The sequence below is a fragment of the Colletes latitarsis genome, chromosome 8, assembly GCF_051014445.1.
Source record: "Colletes latitarsis isolate SP2378_abdomen chromosome 8, iyColLati1, whole genome shotgun sequence".
NCBI classification, from domain to species: Eukaryota; Metazoa; Arthropoda; class Insecta; order Hymenoptera; family Colletidae; genus Colletes; species Colletes latitarsis.
This window is the reverse complement of record NC_135141.1, coordinates 16331694-16356165: the sequence shown is the minus strand read 5'-3', so window position 1 is coordinate 16356165 and position 24472 is coordinate 16331694. Positions and strand designations below refer to the sequence as shown.

Below are 24472 nucleotides of genomic sequence, written 5' to 3'. Positions count from 1 at the left end.
TGGCAGTAGCCAGTAGTAATCGTTGTACGTTGCCAGAAATATAAGCGGTGGACAGCAGTGGTCAGCAGCGGTCAGCAGAGGCCAACGGAGGCCAGCAGAGGCCAACGGAGGCCAGCAGAGGCATGCAGAGACAAGTAGAGTTCAGCAGGAGCAAGCAATAACAAGTAGTAATCGTTATACGTTGTGGAATGCATCAGGGGTGGTCAGTTGTGGTCCGCAGAGGCTAGCAGTGGCAAGCAGTGGCAAACAGAGTCCAGCAGGGGCAGACAGTAGCAAGTTGTAATCGTTATACGTTGTCAGAAGTAACAGGAGTGGTCAGCAGTGTTCAGCAGAGGTCAGCAAAGGCATGCACAGGCAAGCAGGAACCTGAAAAGGCAAGCAGAGACTTGTAGGGGTATGCAGTGGTAAGTATTAATGGTTATACATTATCAGAAATACCTGCAGTGGTCAGTAGCGTTCGGCAGAGGCCAGGAAAGCTCAGCAGAGACAAGCACACGCTGACAGAGATCAGCAAAGACCTACAAAGGTTAGCAGAAGTCAGTAGCAATCGTTATACGTTGTCAGAAATATAAACGATGGTCAGCAGAGGCCAGCAGTGGTAAGCAGAGATCACCAGGGGCGAATAGTAGCAAGTAGTAAGAGTTATATGTTGTCAGAAGCATCAGAGGTGGTCAGTAGCGGTCGGCAGAGACGAGCAGAGGCATGCAGTGGCAAGCAGAGATCAGCAGGGGCGAACAGTAGCATGTAGTAATTATTATACAATGTCAGAAGCATCAGGGGTGATCAGCAGTGTTCAGCAGAGGCCAGCAAAGGCATGCACAGGCAAGCAGAAACCTGCAATGGCATGCAGTAGTAAGTATTAATCGTTATACATTATCAGAAATACCTGCAGTGGTCAGTAGCGTTCGGCAGAGGCCAGGAAAGCTCAGCAGAGACAAGCACACGCTGACAGAGATCAGCAAAGACCTACAAAGGTTAGCAGAAGTCAGTAGCAATCGTTATACGTTGTCAGAAATATAAACGATGGTCAGCAGAGGCCAGCAGTGGTAAGCAGAGATCACCAGGGGCGAATAGTAGCAAGTAGTAAGAGTTATATGTTGTCAGAAGCATCAGAGGTGGTCAGTAGCGGTCGGCAGAGACGAGCAGAGGCATACAGTGGCAAGCAGAGATCAGCAGGGGTGAACAGTAGCATGTAGTAATTGTTATACGAAGTCAGAAGCATCAGGGGTGGTCAGCAGTGTTCAGCAGAGGTCAGTAAAGGCATGCACAGGCAAGCAGGAACCTGCAAAGGCAAGCAGAGACTTGTAGGGGTATGCAGTGGTAAGTATTAATCGTTATACATTATCAGAAATACCTGCAGTGGTCAGTAGCGTTCGGCAGAGGCCAGGAAAGCTCAGCAGAGACAAGCACACGCTGACAGAGATCAGCAAAGACCTACAAAGGTTAGCAGAAGTCAGTAGTAATCGTTATACGTTGTCAGAAATATAAACGATGGTCAGCAGAGGCCAGCAGTGGTAAGCAGAGATCACCAGGGGCGAATAGTAGCAAGTAGTAATTATTATACAATGTCAGAAGCATCAGCAGTGTTCAGCAGAGGCCAGCAAAGGCATGCACAGGCAAGCAGGAACCTGCAAAGGCAAGCAGAGGTTTGTAGGGGCATGCAGTAGTAAGTATTAATCGTTATACATTATCAGAAATACCTGCAGTGGTCAGTATCGTTCGGCAGAGGCCAGGAAAGCTCAGCAGAGACAAGCACACGCTGACAGAGCTCAGCAAATACCTACAAAGGTTAGCAGAAGTCAGTAGCAATCGTTATACGTTGTCAGAAATATAAACGATGGTCAGCAGAGGCCAGCAGTGGTAAGCAGAGATCACCAGGGGCGAATAGTAGCAAGTAGTAATTATTATACAATGTCAGAAGCATCAGAGGTGGTCAGTAGCGGTCGGCAGAGACGAGCAGAGGCATGCAGTGGCAAGCAGAGATCAGCAGGGGCGAACAGTAGCATGTAGTAATTATTATACAATGTCACAAGCATCAGGGGTGATCAGCAGTGTTCAGCAGAGGCCAGCAAAGGCATGCACAGGCAAGCAGGAACCTGCAAAGGCAAGCAGAGACTTGTAGGGGTATGCAGTGGTAAGTATTAATCGTTATACATTATCAGAAATACCTGCAGTGGTCAGTATCGTTCGGCAGAGGCCAGGAAAGCTCAGCAGAGACAAGCACACGCTGTCAGAGATCAGCAAAGACCTACAGAGGTTAGCAGAAGTCAGTAGTAATCGTTATAGGTTGTCATAAATATAAGCGATGGTCAGCAGAGGCAAGCAGTAATCAGGAGCAGTCAGTAACAGTGGCTGTATGGTGTAAAAAGTTGTCGGGAGTTCCGTACTTTTGTCAGCACTGGTCATCAGAGGTCATTCGAGGCAAATAGAAACCGGGATTAATTTGTAGAATTTAGTAATGAATTCTAGAAAAGGCAAGTAAAAATACCTGGGCAGTCGAGATTCCGAATCGTATGCCGTTGACGTGAGGTCGGATTTCAGTTGTTAAGAGCGAGAAGGCAAATGTGAGCCTTTCTCTCTCTCGTCCCACGAGGCGGTCCGAAATTACTTCGGGCAGCTTCGGAATAATCGAGAAAGAGGGCATGTGTCAGTTTGCCTTTGTCGACTTTCCGAAACTCTACGAGCTCACGTACGCGTGATCTGATATTGGGTGAGAGAGCACCTTCGGTGCCTCGGCACCTCTGCTTTCAATGGTTATGTATATGATAACACTCGTACCAACTGACACTACATTTGATATAAAATTCCTTATGAAAGATACTAAGTTCAAAGGGAATTTTCAATCGGCTACAATTAATGGAGGCTTTAGAGATTTAGGTCATAGAAGCACTCTTCTCTAAACTAAATAATTACCAAAATATACAATTTAAAAAAATTTCATCAAAAAAGAGTATAACTACACTTTTTAGGAGCTTTATTCTATTTGAAAAAAAGTGTGTCAGGGAAGTAGATCTTATACCTGACAACTTTCTTTTCTACAACATTTTTTACCTTTAATCAAAAAAATATAAACCGATACAGTTGAGACTCACTTTGTAAGTGTTTCTTATAATCATTTGAATCGAACATTGTGTTTGAATTAATTTCATTATTAAAAAAAGATGGATTTTAAAATAAGAAAATATTAGAGTTTCTTTTTTCGATAAAAAATTCTTCTTTTATTCTGTATTTTCGATAAATTATGAATTTAGGAAGCAAAAAGTAAAACTATTATTATACATGACAAATAATTATACAAAAAAAAATTATGTTTTTACGTTTATAAAAATTCTTACTAACTGCTTACTAATTTTTAAATTAAAATCTGATGTTTCGATGTTTAATGAAGTTTTTCATCGTTTAGTTATGTTTCTCAAGTTTATAGGATGAACGTTATTAAACTGTGACAACTTTAATCGATAATTCATAATAATCACATTACAATGTAACTTACGTAACGTTATCGACAACCTCGGAATGGTGTTAATTGCGAAATAAGAAGAGCAAACTACCGATCGAATTTTTGCAGTTGTTTAGCACCGAATGCAAAACACGTGACGCAGATTAGAATCGTCACATCTGCATTTAATGTTTCAAAATACGGTTCGATTACGAACACCTCTATTTAGATTAAAGCACAGTACGTGCAAAAATGCCAAGGGCACAGGTGTACTGTTACTATTCTTGCATTATTATTCAAAATATTTATATAATATTATTATTCTTTCAACAATTAGATTTTCCTATACTTATTATAAAATCCCAATTAATTTTTTCAGATTCCTTCTAAACCGACGTGTAATAAATTTCCATTTATTTTTAAAAATTTTAGACAAGAATTTGTATTTATTTGTAACGAATTTATGGTTGCTAATTGGCGAATATGTTACATCATACGATATTAAAGCAACAGTGATTTTTGGTTAAATATGACCAATACTTGGGAATATTCGATTGGAAATCTGACATTTTCTTTATTTGACACAAAGTCATGATTGTTGATCTTTACCTATTAAGAAATTTCTAACAAGATGAAATCAATACTACATTCTCTGGCCATCGGATTGAGACTATTGGTTACTTTCGACAGTTTTTTAGTGAAACTGCAATAGCAAGGATTACTTATTATGAAGATGTTGCAAACATACGCACTAATAATTCGCGTGTACAGTTTAATTTTGTTTGCAAAATAGTGAATAAATTTCCAATTTCTTTTCACTCGAGGAATATGTATATTACGCTTGTCTCATTGTTTTGAGACACCCTGTACAGGGGCGGATGACAATTGCTCACTGCAACTAATTGTTATCCTAAAGAAAGTTAAAAACTCTGGCTCGATTAACTCTTTGGGGCATGCTGGGATTAAAAGAGTCCCATCTTTTTGATGCACCGTAATGCATGGTGGAACATTTTTAGTCCCACCACTTTAGTCGAAATATTGCAATTTATATTTCGTCTTATTTACGTAAAGCAGTTGGTAATATCTTCAACAAATGCTAGAAATGTATTCACTTGTGTTGGCAACATTCAACATGCCAATACAGGTTCATCAATTGTTGCAAGCGGAAAGTTTATTGCGACAATGTTTTATGTTTTTATATTACATGATGCCTTTATTGATAAAAATATACCAATTTTGTTAGTTTAAAACGCAATAAAATTTCTATGCAACATGGGTCTATTTTATTATCTGAAATCCTGTGCCGCAAAGAGTTAAGAAATAAAAATTGATTTACTGAATTTGCACGGAAACGGTAGGAAGGAATAGAAACAATTTGACCAATTATTTATTTTGATTTTGGAACATTTTCCAAACAGTTTCCCCTTTTTTGTCCAATTTCTATTAATATAATTATCTAATATACCAATCTTGTTTAATTTAAACCGCAATAAAATTTCTATGCAACATGGGTCCATTTTATTATCTGAAATCCTGTGCCGCAAAGAGTTAAGAAATAAAAATTGATTTACTGAATTTGCACGGAAACGCTAGGAAGGAATAGAAACAATTTGTCCAATTATTTATTTTGATTTTGGAACATTTTCCAAAAAGTTTCCCCTTTTTTGTCCAATTTCTATTAATATAATTATCTAATATACCAATCTTGTTTAATTTAAACCGCAATAAAATTTCTATGCAACATGGATCCATTTTATTATCTGAAATCCTGTGCCGCAAAGAGTTAAGAAATAAAAATTGATTTACTGAATTTACACGGAAATGTTAGGAAGGAATAGAAACAATTTGACCAATTATTTATTTTGATCTTGGAACATTTTCCAAAAAATTTCCCTTTTTTTGTCCAATTTTAAAAACTATACGATTCGTGACTACTATGATCGCGTGCGCGGGCACGCATACGTACGAAAGGGGCAAGGATGCTTTACTGCATCTCGTTTCTCTCTGTGTAGACACTTCTCCGCTCCGATTCCGTAACGGAGCGAAAGTAAAGGCAAGGCTTTCGTTCTCTCTATGACGGCCAAGCAATTATCGTTCCACCTGTGCGGTTGGATTTCATCTCCCGAAACACGTTCTCGTTTCAAGGCCAAGGACACACCGAAGTAGTAGAGGGAGGTCAGTGTTCGTCGTGTCGATCTTCCTCTGCATCGTCGGCGTGCTCCGCTATCGACAAGAAAAAAACAGAAATGAAAGCTGTAGCACCTCTCCATCTGCTAGTCATCGATCACTATTTCCTGCTCCTTACGCGTTATTATCCTGATTCCCTATTCGTTGTTTCCTATTCGTCGTCCTGTAACCTCTAATCCAGTGGCCTTAACCCCCTGTCGCACAATGACGGATCAGACTCGTCACAAGTTTCACAATTATGAGGCTCGTTCGTCATCGAGTCTTATAAATTAAAATATACAAATTTCTACATTCACGAGGTACTCGTAAAACAAATCTATTCTTTTTCGAGACCATTCTTATTACAGTAATTATACAGAGTGTTCGGCCATTTCTGGGAAAAATTTTAATGGGGGATTCTAGAGGCCAAAATAAGACGAAAATCAAGAATACCAATTTGTTGATAGAGGCTTCGTTAAAAAGTTATTAACAATTAAATTCAAAAATTTCAAATTGTTTTGGAAAAATTATTTTTCGTTGCGGGAGTCAATTACAATCATTTTTGGTGAATACACATATCCCTGAAATCTTACCCACTTTCGAGAAAAATATTCGAGTAAGTCCTCAAAGTTTTGGGTGAAAAAAAAGACTTTCGACTTCGTCTTGGAAAAATTATTTTTAGTTGCAGGGGTCAATTACAATCAATTTTGGTCATTACACATACTCTCGAAATCTTATCGACTTTCGAGAAAAAAATTCATTATCGAAAATATAATTTCTGGCCAGTAATCGTTCCCTGAAATTTCATGCAAATCTTTAAAATACCATAACTTCTGAACGGATTGAACGATTTTAATGTTTAAAAAAGCAAACTACGCGTATTTTAGTATAGAATATGTAGAAATTCAAAAAATATTCGAACAGCTGTTCCTTGATCCTCTAAAATGAGAAAAACCCTATAAAAATGGTCCAATTTTCAAATAGCCATAATTTCTACAATAGTGAATATATTTCAATGAAACTTTTTTCTAAAGTAGAGCTCATGGGTACCTACAAAAAAGTATTACACAACTTTTCCATAGGGCATCAAACAAAATTACTAAAAATGAAAAAGTAATTTTGAAGAAAAATCGACAGGGGGTAGGTGCCTAAATTTTTCGACGAAAAAAAAATTTTTAATTAATTCTAAAAAAATTATTTTCGGTTGCGGGGTCAATTACAATCATTTTTGGTGAATAGACATTCCCCCGAAATCCTACTCACTTTCTAGAAAAAAATTCGGAAAGGTGTAAAATTTTTCGTCGAAAAAAAAAAAAAATTTCAAATCGTTCTGAAAAAAATATTGTTAGCTGTGGGGGTCAATTATAGTCATTTTTGGTGAATAGACATACCCCCGAAATCCTACGCATTTTCGAGAAAAAAATTCAGAACGGGCATAACTTTAAACGTTAATAACTTTTTAACAAAGCCTCCATCAACAAATTGGTATTCTTCATTTTCGTCTTATTTTGGCCTCTAGAATCCTCCATTAAAATTTTTCCCAGGGTTGTCCGAACACCCTGTATATTATGTTGTTTTAAATCTTTTAAATTAAACCACAGTACTTTATTTAACGCGTTACTTTATTAAGTTAAATACGAATCGTTTTGTTCTCTGATTTTGGCCCATTTTTCAACTAGCTGTACAATACCCATATTTAAAAAAGAAGGTTCCTTATTTTTTAAGAACATATGGTGATTTTTTAGTTCTTCCAAGAATCTGAATTTTTTAGTGAAAGAAACAGATTGAAATTAGATGTGACAATATCGAGAGAATACGTTGGTTGGGATAGATACATAGAATGTCCCAGTCGAATTAATTAAGGGTTAAATGATCTTGATGGACGTAGCCTGAACTTTCGGAGAAATGGAAGTAAAACAAAGGCAAACGACTGGATAAGTGACTCGAAGCAAGTGCAATTTATCCCTTGTTTAGCTTAATTTATTTGTTTACTTTATCTAGTCGTTTCAATTGATCTCAAACTTATGTTAATGTAATTGAAAAATTAATGAAAACTATCCATAGACAGGGCAAAACAAACACCTAATAAGATTATTATTTTATGAAAAAGCGATGTTTTAATCAAAGTTTGGAAACTTTTGACACAACTCGAGTATATTAATACTTATCGAGGACTATCAATAATCTTTTGACACTGCTGAGTCACTCGCAATCCTCTTATTTATAGTTCTGAAATGCTTAAGAATCACCAGCTTCTAAAATAACAACACGTTCGAGTGAATGAATCATGTAGGAAGTTTCACCAGACGATTTAAAGTATGATTAATCTGTCGATCATCTTAATCCGCTTTAATATAAGGCGCACGTGTCGCAGGTTGGCCTCTGATCTCCGAAAAGACGCCGACAACGTAGAAACCGACCTATGACTCCGACAGCAAGGTCTCTTCGATTTAATATAACATTCACCGATGAAACATCGTCGCTTCCGGCTGTTAGCGAAGAATCACGCGGAGGTGTAAAAACGTCTGCGAAATTTCTAGCAGAAATATCACCAAATAAATTCAGAATTCGTGCATTCCTTTCATTCTACGGTTCGATGTAAATACTTTGAGTTTATTTTAGGGGGGTTGAAGTTAATGATCAATTGCAACTTAAAATCGAAATTAAGTAAATATTTACATGTTATTTCCCTGTGTAATGGAAATTATTAGAGTATCCGATGTAGACTTTTGTTAAACTTTTTGTTAACTTTGTTAGAAACATGTCTACAGTTCTCAAGGTTAGAATTTTTACCCTGCTCGTAAACGAAGAAAATTTAATATATTTTTCACGCAACTAAACTCCCCTATTTAGCTTCTTGGTAGGTGAGAAGAAATTAGAATAATTAATATTTTACTCTTCTTATACTCGTAGTTGGAAATCAATCTTCACCCTTCTTATACATAAGAAAAGATCAGAAAAGTCAATGCAAATATTTAGAGTTTTGTCATCCTGTTTCTACAAAAAAAAGAATTAGAGTATCGTTGAAAATCTTGTTAGACATTCATTTTCATCCTTCTTGTGCACAAGACAAGATTTGAATACTCACCCTAGTTGGACATTTACTTCCACCCTTCTTGCAGGCGAAGGTAAGCAGAATATTCAACCCAGATAAAAAGCTTATTTTCAGTCCCCCTTGTATATAAGAAAACATTGAAATACTAAATCTAGTTATACATCTATTTTTACCCTTCCTGTACGACCGAGTTAAGCACCTATCTCTCTTGAACATAAGAATAAATTAAAATTCATTCCCTTCGTAAATGAAGAAATATCGGAATATTTAAATCAGCTAAAAGTCCATTTTTACAAAATTACAATATTCACCACGATTAAACGTCTATTTTCACATCTTTCATTTGTCTGAGATATGGTTTCAACAAAATGGTGCCACACGCCACTATCTTTTTGGCTGATCACTTTATTGGGATCGAAGTTCAACGATAAGACTATTTCGAGAAATGCAACTGTCAACTGCCCACCAAGATCTTACGACTCGACGCCATTAGATTTTTCTTATGGTGCCACGTTAAGTCTCTCGTTTATTGACAATCTCGAAGCAAACATCATTCGTTTTATTGTGTCATACAGCTTGGTTTATGCGGCAAAGTTATCGAAAATTAGGTTTATCGCGGTGGTCATTTAAATAATATTGAATTCAATTCAATTCGAAATTCTTTTTTTCTCATTCCAAAAGGCTGTGCTAATATTTGAAAAGCAACAGTTGAAATTTTGAAACTCTCGAAAATTATGATGCTGTTATAATAATGAAAATAAAATAGCAGGCACATCAGATTAAAGAAATTCAGAAATTCATTTGTTCTCATTTGAAAAATCTGTGCTACTAATATTTGGAAATATTAGTTACGTTCCACAGTGTAGTAGTAACATCAGGCATGCCAGCAAAACAAAGACATTTAAAAAGTGAACAGTTTCGAAATTGCAGGTTTATAACTCGCGATACAAGTCTCGATCGTTTGACTCACCCCGTATACGCGTAAAGAATCCAGTATTTAACCTACTTAGGCACAGACACTCTTTGTTTTCCCGTACGTAAGGAAGAATTAGGCTAGTCGACTCGTCTACCTAGTTTCATGAAGCTCTTTCCCGCGCGTTACCCTCGAACGTCCCCACTGATCGATTCGCGTAATCCCCGAGCAGACGGATTCGCTCGCGCGATCGGTCTTCTTTATCTGCTGGAATTCGCGGGTCGGGAACACATAATTTCTGGTCGATCGTTCGCCGACAGACGACGCGATATATCGGGACGCGGCCGCGGATGTGAATGGTCTCCGACGATCGGGATCGAAGAAACGCGCGTCGCTCGTGGCAGATAAAACCGGACTTGCATTCAGTGAGTAACGAGTCTTCGAGTGGCAGTTCTGCTGGCTGCAACCGCACTCACCACCGAGTGCCATTCAGCGTTGAACAGAAACTTTCGATAATTGTTTCCACTCCGATCGACCGTTCAAATTTACGCCTCTCGGAACCAGTGATCCCGGTTACCACTTTCAAGGTCAAAGAAAATCAATTAAACTCGTTCCTTTTCGCACGAATTTTCGAAACACGAAATCAGATAGTTCACATTTTTTGTGGAAGGAAATACTTATTTTCGGAATTCCTCAAAGGGCATTTCGGTCAACGACACCGCGAGTGGCTTTCGCGAAGCGTCTTGCGAAAGTACCGGGAAATTGCAGGATAAGATTGCAGTCGCCAGTGAAAGGAACTACGAATTTCATTGGTATAAAGTGGATCGACGAAATTTTCAGCAATCTCGAAGATCGTCGATCGATTTCATTTCAGAAATAACGTTTGAAAATCGATTCATTTTTTCGAGATAGTTTGTCGATCGTGCGAATGGGGAAAACAAGGGGATTATATGGAATGTGAGTCGTAGAACCAGTATAGTGAATCTCTTAATGATAAAATGTCGAACCGTTCGGAATAAAATACGAGTGGATTGTAATAAGTCTTCTTTCAGATACGTGGGAAACGAATGTATGGGACGTGGTCGGAGAATTTGAGGATAGAAGTTTTCTTAATTGCAGAAAGGTCGATTGGTTGCTTTGGAAACAAGTTTTGTTCGTTCACTTGGGAGACTTTTGGTTCATGTCGTTTGTCCTGGGCATGTGGGAAATACTCTTATGGGAGGAATTGGAGTTCGATTGAAAATCGAGGAGACACTAATCACAAACAAAAAGTTGAAAGAGATAAATTACCAATTTAACGTATCCGATTATATCTCACTATATCTTGACGCTGGATTAATTTGAAGAAGTCTTTATCAGAAAAGGGAAAAGTAAAAAAGGAAAAGACACAGACTACCTGTAAAGCAGTGTATTAAGGGATTAAGCGTTGCTGGTTCTAAAAAGAGACTATTGCGATAAGAGGCGATCTAACGTTTTACGATACAAAATTGCTTGAATATCTTATATTGCGCCACAACGTTTCAGAAAATTTCATCAACGGATTAAAATGACTAATGTAAACGGAACGAGCAATTCAAACGGGCATGTGGATAAACATTCAGAGACGAAGGTAACTTGTTTGTATGATATTCTTCTAAATTTGTACGCGACACGAATCTAAATTCTTCATTGTCTTATCGAATGTTTTTAATCTGCTTGAGTGGATTTCCCTGTATCGATGCTTATCGATTTCCATTATACTTTAACGTAAAATATTAGGTCATTTAGTAAAATATTAAATGTCGTTTTAAAAATGTCCAAAGTTGGCTCTGAATTGCATCAATTATCATTTTAACAAAGAAATTAAGAAACAACGATTTAGAATTATCGCTTAGCACTTTCCAACGTCGAACGAAGCAAACAAGCGTCAGAATGTCGATCGTAACGCACTCGCTTATCGCGCAATACACATATTATCGTAAAAATAAGACTTTAATAATAGCAAGCAATAAAAGATGAAAGGAACAGAGATTTTATAAACATTTTTTCCCCAGATGGAGCCTGACATCGCGGAAGAAAAAAGGCGGGAAAAGAAAGGAGTCACTTATCAGGTAATTGTCGGATTTTGAATTTTTGTGCTATCATTCTTCGACAGAACGATGCACAGCTTCTGTGAATTGTGCAGAAACTGCGATCTCTACGATAGATACGTCAAGTTTACAGCGAGATACTGCGAATAATAAATCAGACGTTTGCACAATAATTGAACAATCTATTTAGTAATAAAATCGAGGCCAAATATCTAAGAATACAGATAGGGTGATTTTTATTTGAGACAGAAACGTTGACTTTAAAATTAATGAAACGCATAAATAAGATCAAATGAAGGTCTACGAGAAGAAGGGGGAATGTAAATTTTCATGAATTTTGAGTTTTACGAAGAAGATGGGGATAAAAATAGTACTCGTTTTCTAAAGTTTAATGTATTATACAAGGTGTTCGGCCACCCCTGGGAAAAATTTTAATGGGAAATATTAATTTGTTGATAGAGGCTTCGTTAAACAGTTATTAACGATTAAAGTTCCGCCTCTATTGAATTTTTTTCTCAAAAGTGGGTAGGATTTCGGGGGTATGTCTATTCACCAAAAATGATTGTAATTGGCTCCCGCAACGGAAAATAATTTTTTTAGAACGATTTGAAATTTTTATTTTCCGTCGAAAAATTTCACACATTCTCGAATTTTTTTTTCAAAAGTGGGTAGGATTTCGGGGGTATGTCTATTGACCAAAAATGATTGTAATTGATCCCCGCAACCGAAAATAATTTTTTCAGAATTAATTAAAAATTTTTTTTTTCGTCGAAAAATTTAGGCACCTACCCCCTGTCGATTTTTCTTACAAATTCGTTTTTGATTTTTAGTAATTTTGTTTGACGCCCTACAGAAAAGTTGTCTAATACTTTTCTGTAGGTACCCATGAGCTCTACTTCAGAAAAAAGTTTCATTGAAATATATTCACTATTGTAGGAATTATGGTAGTTTGAAAATTGGACCATTTTTATGGGGTTTCTCTCATTTTGCGAGGTCAGGGACCAATCTTTCGAATATTTTTGCGATTTGTACATATCCTCCATCAAAATACGCGTAGTTTGCTTTTTTAAACATTAAAATCGTCCAATCCGTTCAGAAGTTATGGTGTTTTAAAGATTCGCATGAAATTTCAGGGAAGCATTTCTGGCCAGCAATTATATTTTCGGTAAGGAATTTTTTTCTCGGAAATGGTTAGGATTTCGAGGGTATGTCTATTGACCAAAAATACTTACAATCCACTCCTGCAACTAATAATATTTTTTCAGAATGATTTGAAATTTTTTAATTTAATTTTTTAATAACTTTTTAACGAAGCCTCGATCAACAAATTGGTATTTTTGATTTTCGTCTTATTTTTACCTCTAGAATCTCCCATTAAAATTTTTCCCAGAGGTGACCGAACACCCTGTATATTGCGTATAATAAATCAGACGTTTGCACAATAATTGAACAATCTACTCAGTAATAAAATCGAGCCTAAATATCCAAAAATACAAATAGGGTAATTTTTATTTAAGACAAAAACGTTGACTCTAAAATTAATGAAACGCATAAATAAAAGCAAATGAAGATCTGCGAGAAGAAGAGGGAATGTAAATTTAATGAATTTTGAGTTTTACGAAGATGGGGATAAAAATAGTACTCGTTTTTTAAAGTTTAATGTGTTATATATTATTTGAAATTAAAAGTATATGTACGAAGTTGACATTATGTTGAAAAATAAATTTCTATTTTCTTAAAGATGTTAAAACTTGACGTTTCCCCTATTCTTTATGCGAATTAATGACAAAATGCAAAGAAACTTTTATACAAAAATTCAAAAGGGACATGCATTTTTAATTACTGTTACTCACAATGAGAATCGTTTCAACGTTTCATGAATATATTTCTTATTGAAAGCAAACTGTATAATAGCGTTAATTACTGTGACATTGTTATTCAGCTGTTTCATATTTTTCTCGTGACAATCGACTAATCCCTTGATATGCATTGAATGATGAAACAGCAAGAATCGTTGAAATTATTGTAACTATAGTTCGTGTTTTATGGTATCAGTAATGATATATCAAATGAATCATTTACTATGCCATAACACATAAGTAAACGAAACCATAATTAAAAGAATATAATACCAATACTTTTCTTCAGAATTTCCTATCATCGAGATTTATATTTTGAAAGCTTACGAAGCTCCAAAAGTTTTCTCAATAAAATTGAATGAAAATTTTACAAATTTCATTCGAAGACAAGTTTCCTTCCGTTTCAATTGTTTAACTATTCTTTTTGTTAACATTAATCCTTAATGGAAGCTATGACACAAAATTATAGACGAGATAAACAGGAATTAATAGTTTTTCTCTTATCTATATTAACCTGCATCAAAGTGCACAATTTTAAACTGGTTGTGGAATGATTTACGATGCGTAGTAATCTTTTGTGAATTATGACTCTAATTGGTTCACTATTATTATCAAGAGAACGAAGATTAAATCATTAATTTCGTGTACCATGTAAATATTATAACAGAAAGTTTAATGATAGGTATAACTTTCTGCGTTGGATCAATATTCGTTCTATTCATTATTGCTTAACGATATATTACGTTTGACAAATTAATACCTGAAGTATATTGATAATTGACGCGCTATTTAATTTCTCATCTAACTGCAAAATATTTCGTTTGCAACCTCTCAAATCTATTTTTGATAATTTTTTAAATATTAAGAGTAGACAAATTAGTTTATATTATAATAATAGTAATTGGCAAAAAATTTAGTTTGCGCAAATATTACAATGTAAGTAATTGCTATTGAGTTCTTCGTTACACGATCCAACAATTTCTTTTTTATTTCATAATACAAATTAATTAACGTTTAAAACGAGAAAGAGGTTACAGTTTTTCATAAAATTCTATGGTATGTTTGAAATATTGCTTTAAATTTTAGTACAAAATACTAGGTTACGAGAACTATAATGTGAAACATAGCTGAAGCACAGTCCATTTTAGTATGAACATTGAACATCGAATTTCTAGAAGGAACGAAGCTACTCCGTCTCTTAAAAACCATTTGCAATATTGCCTAACGATAACAAACATGGTGAAAAATATTTCGAATATTTAAAATATATTTGTAAACCCTATGCAGTCGAAAATAAACAATAAAATTATAAAGAAACGGTTCCAATTTCTTGAATAAGTCATAAATTTATAAATATGTGTATTTTAGCGTAAAGATAGAAGTCTGTTAAAGTTCATTGTCTGACGTTTAGCTACGGTTCTGCCATTCGTCTGTTAGAGCCTCGAGGATCTTCTCGTGCAGACCAAACAGTTTGAAATACGCCAGTGAAACGAACACAGGGTCGATCACGCACATTTTTCGAGAATCGAGGACGAAGTCTATCAGACCTTACCTAAGATCGAGTTACGATCGCCGTTATATGTATACGACGAGTAACGTAGCCATAGAGAGAGGACCGAGCTGTCTTGGCTTACGTAAAAAAATTTCAATGACTGGTCTGTTATCTGGGTAATAAATTACATGGGACGCTTAATTCCTGTCACTAGGCACGCAGAATTTTTCCTTTTTCTCTTCGCGACGCGATCACTCGCGTCACAAATCTTGCGAGTAAATTGTGCATAATTGCAATTTCCAATTTTCGTCTAAGCGAAACATAAATCGTCTCGAAATACAAACTAATTTTGACCAATGAATTTTTCAAACTGGCGACACTGACCAAGATAAATTCTGTTCGAAGAAATTTGTGCAATTTCTTGACAGTTCAGCTTCCACACAGTGGAGCTGATTAGAAAGATTTGCGTAACTCGAAATACCGTGATATTATCGAACGTTTAACGCTGCTTTACGTAAACCTTACGGTGACACTTCAAGGCTTAATTTAATTATTCCACGACTATCTTGCCCATCTTCTCGGTCATCCTTTTCAAACCGGTTTCGATATTGGTCATAAGAAAAGTTCAACGATAGCGGGGTTGATCGGGGGAAAATCCTTTCAATCGACTCGATTTTATTTTAGCGTTTGGTCGTTTGATCAGCTAACCCTTTATATTTACTCGTTTATCGTTCGCACGTTCGAAACCAGCGTCAGATTTTTATCTAAGGAATATTAATATAATATATGAAGTATCGCGTAATTAACAAAAAACAGATACAAGCAAAATGTTTATTTAGATAACGAGTTTCCGTACATAAAAATTGACATTGGAACACAAACTTAACATTCGATTGGAATCGATAGTTTTTATCGATTTGTGATTTCTAATATTTATTGAAGTTGCCTCACAAATTTATCGGTCATGAATTTTATCTAAGATACTATACGAATTTTCCACTCGTATTATCACTTTTAAAATCGTAATTGACTGCCATTTAAAATAATCTCTCTCGCTTATAATAATTATTCTTCGAAGTTCATGTAATCGATTCTACCGAGTTCCTCAATGGTGGTTGCTAATTACAAATTATAAACACGACAATTGTGCGTTACAGACGACTTTATGTAACATGGGAATTTCAATGCGTGGTGTGGAATTTAGAAAAAATAGCGGCACTTTGATTCCTCCAAGGCTTCGACAGGAATAAATTTCTACCCATTCGATCTGAAGCTTGCAATTAATCAAAATCAATTATATCCTGTAATTGGAATTTTCTATCGAACACGATTCGAAATGTCAAAGATTATGTAACGTAGCTATTTTTGTTGTTCGACCCCCGGTGGGTTATCGCCGAATTAAGAGATAGCGAACGATCTTGTTGTTAAACACATCTAGCGATAAGACAAATTAAAAGATTACTCTCTGAAGAGTAGTTTTAAACATTATAAAATACTGATACAGAATTTTAAATATGTTCAGACAGTCTTTTGGAAAGCAATTCATATTTTGCAGCACGATAAGAAAATTTATCTGAGTCAAAAAGTAATTAATATTTAAGAAAGTAAACAACTCGAAAATAAAGATATTGCAAACACATTGTTATTCATAAATGGCCAAACAATGATTATTTTTGGACGCTTGTTTGCGAATTTAAAATATTTGTATAGTCATTGAAACTAATTTTACAGAAACAACATTTCTGATTGTCCTCGAAAGATAATATAGTATAACAAATTAAATTAATGGACATATTAAAAATTGAAAAAGTACAAAATTCAAAAATATTATGTTTTTGATACATCTATGTAGTTTAGTTTTTTTCATTTTGCACACCTTTGTCTGAATTCTTTTGGATATTTAGTATTACATGTCCTATTGTGTCCTACGTTTTGTTTTATAATCTTTAAGAACAATAATATTAGACCAACAATAATTTCGCATACCATTTCAATAAAATATATTTAAAGTACTACTTAGTACTTTCTGAAACTAATACTTTTGATTATTTCTGCGGAGAATTTATAAAATTATTGTAAAGAAAGTAATAACTATCGTTGTGTTTTTATATTGATGACAACTTATGGATTAATTGTTTATCCTCGAAATGATAGTACCATTATGTATTGAAATTTTTACAATCATGAAATGGGAATAATGATGAAAATTATGCAGGGTGTTTGGCCACCCCTGGGAAAAATTTTAATGGGAGATTTTAGAGGCCAAAATAAGACGAAAATCAAGAATACCAATTTGTTGATGGAGGCTTTGTTAAAAAGTTATTAACGTTTAAAGTTCCGCCTGTACTGAATTTTTTTCTCGAAAATGCGTAAGATTTCGGGGGTATGTCTATTCACCAAAAATGATTGTAATTGACCACCGCAACAGAAAATAATTTTTCTAGAACGATTGGAAATTTTTTAATTTTGTCGAAAAATTTAGGCACCTACCCCCTATTGATTTTTCTTAAAAATTCCTTTTTCATTTTTAGTAATTTTGTATGACGCCCTACAGAAAAGTTGTCTAATACTTTTTTGTAGGTACCCATGAGCTCTACTTTAGAAAAAAGTTTCATTGAAATATATTCACTATTGTAGGAATTATGGTAGTTTGAAAATTGGACCATTTTTATAGGGTTTCTCTCATTTTGCGAGGTCAGGGACCAACCTTTCGAATATTTTTGCGATTTGTACATATCCTCCATCAAAATACGCGTAGTTTGCTTTTTTAAACATTAAAATCGTCCAATCCGTTCAGAAGTTATGACGTTTTAAAGATTCGCATGAAAATTCGGACAGACGTTTATGGCCAGAAATTATATTTTCGGTAAAGAATTTTTTTCTCGAAACTGAGTAGGATTTCGGGGGTATGTCTGTTAACTAAAAATGCTTGCAATTGACCCCTGCAACTAAAAATAATTTTTCCAAGACGATTCGAAAGTCTTTTTTTTTCACCCAAAACTTTCAGCACTTACTCGAATTTTTTTTTCGAAAGTGGGTAGGATTTCGGAGGTATGTGTATTCACCAAAAATGATTGTAATTGACCACCGCAACAGAAAATAATTTTTCTAGAACGATTGGAAATTTTTGAATTTAATTGTTAATTATTTTTTAACGAAGCCTCCATCAACAAATTGGTATTCTTAATTTTCGTCTTATTTTAGCCTCTAGAATCCCTCATTAAAATTTTACCCAGGGGTGACCGAACACCCTGTATAAAACCTTAGCAAAATATGAAAAATATAAGAATAAACTACAGATTTTGATTTAGTTTTATATTTTACTACAATAGTATAAAGTTTATTATTACTAGGAGGTACTTTTGAAAGGAATTAATAGGTATTTATTTTCTTTCAGATAATTATGTCTTTGTGTGCAAATTCCTCTGTTTTGGGCCCAGCCATGGCTTTTGGTTACAGTGCTGTGGCGTTGGGACCATTAATGGCACCCACGAGTGACGTCAAAATTGATAAGGTTCAAGCAAATTGGATAGGTCAGTGTTGCTCCTATAATTCTTACCATCTAACCCCATACAACTATATTCAGCAAAATAAAAATGGAAACAATTGTCTCTATGCAAAATACTTCATTTAGTATACTTAAAGGTATTCAGTATCTTAAAGCACTTAATAAAAATGCTGTAAGATACAAAAGCTTAATAATTCATTTTTTTTAATAACATGTCCATTCTTGTAATAATTTAGGAGAGAATATTTAACATTTTAAAATAGAAACATTTACTTCTAGACAAATACTAATTTTATTGTAATATTGAAAATTAAGGGCACAAAAGCAACGATAAAAATATATCTTGTGGCGTGAAAATATTTAAAAAATTAAACGACGTGCATATAGTGAGTTGGCACAAGCTATCGAACAATTTTTTATTTACGTTGCTATCCTAGTGTGGGTTCTTTTCAAAACATAATGAATTAAATTAAATCTAAAAGGACTAATATACATGTATGTATAAGTTAAGTGTAGATTTTTAGTTTTCCTTTTTATAATTTTCTTTCACTCAAAGTGCCCCTGGAAACAAGCAACCTGATGCATACGCGAGCATGATTTTACGCCCGTTTAGACATCGATTCTAATAAACTTGCAACATCTCAAAAACCAAGCACAAATTATACTTATTTTTAAACCCACAACACACACATAAATCAAGCAGTATAGTTGATAAATAAATATTTATCATCCACGCGACGAATATAATACGATGCAATAAAAAAAAATTAACTTCGATTTTTTCAAGTCAGGGTCAATTTTTTTGGTAACTTTTTACAACAAATCTTCGCTGAACGAAAGATGTCGAATTCTGCTGAAATGTAGAAATACATGTACCGTTTTACAGGCGAATCTTTAAATGTTAATATTTTGTAAACAAAGCCTCAATTAACAAATCATTACTCTTGACTCTAGAATCAGCCTATACATTTTAAATTTCAATTTTAAAATACACATATCATTCTACAGGCGGATCATTAAATATTAATATTTTGGAAAGAAAGCTTCAATCAACAAATCACTACTTTTGACTCTAGAATCAGCGTTTAAATTTTAAATTTTAATTTTAAAATACATATATCATTCTACAGACGGATCATTAAATGTTAATATTTTGGAAAGAAAGCTTCAATCAACAAATCACTACGCCTGACTCTAGAATCAGCTTTTAAATTTTAAATTTTAATTTTGAAATACATATATCATTCTACAGGCGGATCATTAAATGTTAATATTTTGCAAACAAAGCCTCAATCAACAAATCGCTACTCTTGACTCTAGAATCAGCCTATATTTTAAATTTTAATTTTAAAATACATATATCATTCTACAGACGGATCATTAAATGTTAATATTTTGTAAACAAAGCCTCAATCAACAAATCACTATTCTTGATTCTAGAATCAGTCTTTAAATTTTAATTTTAAATACATATATCATTCTACAGGCGGATCATTAAATGTTAATATTTTGTAAACAAAGCCTCGATCAACAAATCACTACGCCTGACACTAGAATCAGCCTTTAAATTTTAAATTTTAATTTTGAAATACATATATCATTCTACAGGCGGATCATTAAATGTTAATATTTTGCAAAGAAAGTCTCAATCAACAAATCACTACTCTTGACTCTAGAATCAGCCTTTAAATTTTAAATTTTACTTTTGAAATACATATATCATTCTACAGGCGGATCATTAAATGTTAATATTTTGGAAAGAAAGTCACGATCAACAAATCACTATTATTGACTCTAGAATCAACCTTTAAATTTAAAATTTTAATTTTAAAATACATATATCATTCTACAGGCGGATCATTAAATGTTAATATTTTGCAAACAAAGCCTCAATCAACAAATCACTACTCTTGACTCTAGAATCAGCCTTTAAATTAAAAATTTTAATTTTAAAATACATATATCATTCTACAGGCGGATCATTAAATGTTAATATTTTGTAAACGAAGCTTCAATCAACAAATCATTACTCTTGACTCTAGAATCAGCTTTTAAATTTTTAATATGAGGTTGTCGAACATTCTGTATATAATTCCCTCATACCTCGTGTAAAATCTTTCGAAACGTTTAACTAGAATCCATTGGGAGGTTGGAGCGTTTCAATTAACGATCCAATTAATTCACAGCCACCGTGACGGCGCTGGGAATTCCGTTTGGCTGCATATTGTCCAGTTACACCATGAGACGCGGAAGGAGACTGAGCCTGCTGACAACATCAATCGCCTCGGTTGTCGGCTGGCTTGTCATTTACTTCTCTGGGACATACGAACAGATCATTGTGGGCAGAATAATTTCCGGAATCGCGACCGGTTCGGCCTCGGTCCCGGCGACTGTTTACAGCGCGGAAGTCGCCTCTCCAAAGTGGCGCGCCACAATGGTCACATGGACCAGCGTGGCCATTGCCATCGGTGTCTTGATTGTTTACGTTTTCGGCTACCTGTTCAAGGTAAGGGTCGAGGAAAAACATTTCGAAGTAGAACAACACCGGTACTTCCATCTGTTACGCAAATACACGACCCCACACTTATTGGCCGATCACACAATACTGTCGCTTTTACTAACTTAATATTATTTACTTAAAAACTTTATATGCTGTTCACTTTTATATCTGCACCACAATCGCGATAACAATTTCTATTTAGGCTTGTTACATACTTATTTGACGTTAATTTGCTCTGCATAACCGCACACTTATTGGCCGACCACACAATACTGTCGCTTTTACTAACTTAATATTATTTACTTAAAAATTTTATATGCTGTTCACTTTTATATCTACACCACAATCGCGATAACAATTTCTATTCAGGCTTGTTACATACATATTTGACGTTATTTTGCTCTGCATAACCGCACACTTATTGGCCGACCAGACAATACTGTCGCTTTTACTAACTTAATATTATTTACTTAAAAACTTTATATGCTGTTCACTTTTATCTCTGCACCACATTCGCGATAACAATTTCTATTCAGGCTTGTTACATACTTATTTGACGTTATTTTGCTCTGCATAACCGCACACTTATTGACCGACCAGACAATACTGTCGCTTTTACTAACTTAATATTATTTACTTAAAAATTTTATATGCTGTTCACTTTTATATCTGCACCACAATCGTGATAACAATTTCTATTCAGGCTTGTTACATACTTATTTGACGTTATTTTGCTCTGCATAACCGCATACTTATTGGCCGACCACACAATACTGTCGCTTTTACTAACTTAATATTATTTACTTAAAAATTTTATATGCTGTTCACTTTTATATCTGCACCACAATCGCGATAACAATTTCTATTCAGGCTTGTTACATACTTATTTGACGTTATTTTGCTCTGCATAACCGCACACTTATTGGCCGACCAGACAATACTGTCGCTTTTATTAACTTAATATTATTTACTTAAAAATTTTATATGCTGTTCACTTTTATATCTGCACCACAATCGCGATAACAATTTCTATTCAGGCTTGTTACATACGTATTTGATGCTATTTTGCTGTGCATAAAATCCAAGTTATTAATAAAGAAGATGGGTTACAGCTGAAATTTTTGTAATAATTAATTTTTACTGTTATGGAAAAATGTGTCAATAAGAATCGGATTCTGTCGTATTAAAATGTTAATGTCTATATCTACTAAGTAACGAATATAAATTGAACACAAATTATAGTAAATTATATTAAAAGGGTGTCTCTTTTAACTGGACTCTTTGGAATAATTCAGGAGGGATTGAAGATATCAAAAAAATAACATAATGCAGCAGAATTATGTTTTTAATATCTGCAGTAGTGGGGGAGATTTCAAGGTCAAGTATGTTTTTTGAAATGGAATTTTTTTGCGATGTTATAGCTCCTTTTGAGACGAATTCAATATAAATATAGTTGCAGTACAACATGTGAACTAACAAGTTTAGGCATAAGTACCTTCATACTTTCTGAGCAATAAAATTTGAAAAAAGGATGCAGTTATATTTTTTGGACACTCTGTATCATTATTAAAAGTAGAAAGGACGTTGTTTCGTTTTACTTACTATACTTCCTGACAGACGATTCTCTCCCACCTTTGCCCATAGAAATAAAAATAAATTCGCATCCGCGAAATCAACCCTCCGAATTCAGAAGCAACGCATTATTAAATAACGCAGGATTTTTCTCTTTGAAAGGACAACTGGCGATTGGTGGCTTTGATGTGTGCCCTGTTTCCGCTGCTCTCGGGCACGGTGACCTTGGCCGTCGTCCCAGAAACCCCGATCTGGTTGCGGGACCGAGGTCGTCTAGACGAGGCGCTGGAGTCCCTGAAGAGATTCCGCGGCATTCCAAAAAATACACCCCCCTCGCCGGAGCTGCTGCAAGAACTGCGACGACGACCGCAGAAGAAGAAGCAGAACCTGCTGAAACATCTGCTGAAGAGGAACGCGTTGGTGCCGTTCACCATTATGCTCAGTTATTTCTTCTTCCAGCAGTTCTCCGGGATCTTCGTGGTGGTCTATTACGCGGTTGATATTATTCAAAGCGCCGGTATCACGATAGACCCTTATCTAGGGGCGGTTCTGATAGGATTCACCAGGTTGGTGGGCAGTGTATTGGTGGCCTGCGTGTCCAGGAAATTCGGACGACGAATACCTTCGATCGTTTCCGGTTTAGGGATGACGATCTTCATGGCGATACTGTCCGTTTATCTAGTGATGGACGATAAAGGTTACGTCATAAAGGATGGCGGTGTGATACCGGTGATTTGCGTGCTGATGTACATATTTACCAGCACCCTCGGCTTCCTGGTGGTTCCTTTCGCTATGGTGGGCGAGGTTTATCCCACGAAGGTGAAGGAAGTGTTGACAGGACTGACCACCTGCGTAGGATACATCTTCAGCTCGATCACCGTGAAAACTTATCCGGACATGGAGGCCACTATGGGCAGACACGGTGTGTTCATCTTCTTTACGGCGTTGTCGCTGTTAGGCACGTTGTTCGTTGCATTCTTTCTGCCTGAAACCAAAGGCAAAACTCTGATCGAGATCGAAGAAATGTTCTCCAAGAAGAAGGACGCTGTCGATCCGCAGGAGAAGGAGAGGATGGTGGACCTGAAAGACGTTACTGCAGGAGTATAGACTCTCTTGTGATTTCACTTTGCTCGAAAAGATGTGTAAACTAATTGTTAAATTAGTTCTTGTTTGAATTGGAAATTCAGGCTGCTGCTCGAAACCGGCGTCTCTTTTTAAAAAACTTCGACAGTCGAATTTGAGTCTGGAAAAAGAAAGAGTGTGATTAGATACTGCTCGAGAATGTTTAAAATCGATTTATATCATGGAATTGTCCTAGTTAGGGCAAGAGATTGTCTCCGAAAGATGATAAAAGATTGTAAATACTGCCTAGAAATATTTGGGGATTTATAAAAAGTTTTACGAAGAAACGAATTTGCATTTAAACTAGTCCAGTATACGTTTGGATGAAAAATTGTACTAGCGTACTACGTATGTGTAGCTTTTGTTATTTAACAAATTAACATTAATACGTGAAGTTACCATGCTAACAATGATTATCTGCCGTCTGTGTTCACATACTTTTACTATAACTTAAGAATTATTTAATATTAAATTAATGTTATATTATTATCAGGGCATATTAAGTAAAAGGAAACATTTTTATACCGTTAAGAGGGTGTTTAATATTATAAAAGACACTAATTTTTTATAATGTTGCGTTTTTTAACATCGATAATTTACAAATAAATTAATACAAACGTCTGAGATATGTATTCGATTATTTAGTTTAAAGAAAAATTTTTATATGTCAGAAAAAGCGTTTTCGCCGATTGATTTAACAAATAAACAATGTGATCTTAAAACTATTAAGTCAGTTTTGTCATGTACAATTTTTGATGTCATCGTTTGCACAATTGG

General features: G+C 35.0%; 1 protein-coding gene and 1 long non-coding RNA gene across 2 annotated transcripts; one reads left to right on the top strand and one right to left on the bottom strand.

Annotated features, from left to right (window-relative positions):
- Nucleotides 1-1237: 1237 nt before the first annotated feature.
- Nucleotides 1238-2310, bottom strand: LOC143344676 (uncharacterized). The gene is made up of 3 exons (XR_013080121.1): nt 2169-2310; nt 1701-2096; nt 1238-1628 (listed from the first exon to the last, which is right to left on the bottom strand). It is a non-coding gene; the product is annotated as an uncharacterized LOC143344676 (long non-coding RNA).
- A 7473-nt stretch (nt 2311-9783) lies between these two features.
- On the top strand, nt 9784-24247 carry LOC143344474 (trehalose transporter 1-like protein). Its single transcript, XM_076770571.1, has 6 exons — nt 9784-10530; nt 10626-11182; nt 11607-11663; nt 18391-18526; nt 20688-21007; nt 22736-24247. The coding sequence occupies exons 2-6, from the start codon at nt 11120-11122 to the stop codon at nt 23678-23680; spliced, it is 1521 nt and encodes a 506-aa protein (XP_076626686.1). The 5' UTR covers nt 9784-10530; nt 10626-11119; the 3' UTR covers nt 23681-24247.
- Nucleotides 24248-24472: the final 225 nt, after the last annotated feature.

Coding starts and splice junctions, on each gene's coding strand:
- LOC143344474 (XM_076770571.1), top strand. CDS start 11,120: ATGACTAATGTAAACGGAACGAGCAATTCAAACGGGCATGTGGATAAA. Junction 11,183..11,606: donor ATAAACATTCAGAGACGAAG/GTAACTTGTTTG, acceptor TTTTTTCCCCAG/ATGGAGCCTGACATCGCGGA. Junction 21,008..22,735: donor TTTTCGGCTACCTGTTCAAG/GTAAGGGTCGAG, acceptor TCTCTTTGAAAG/GACAACTGGCGATTGGTGGC.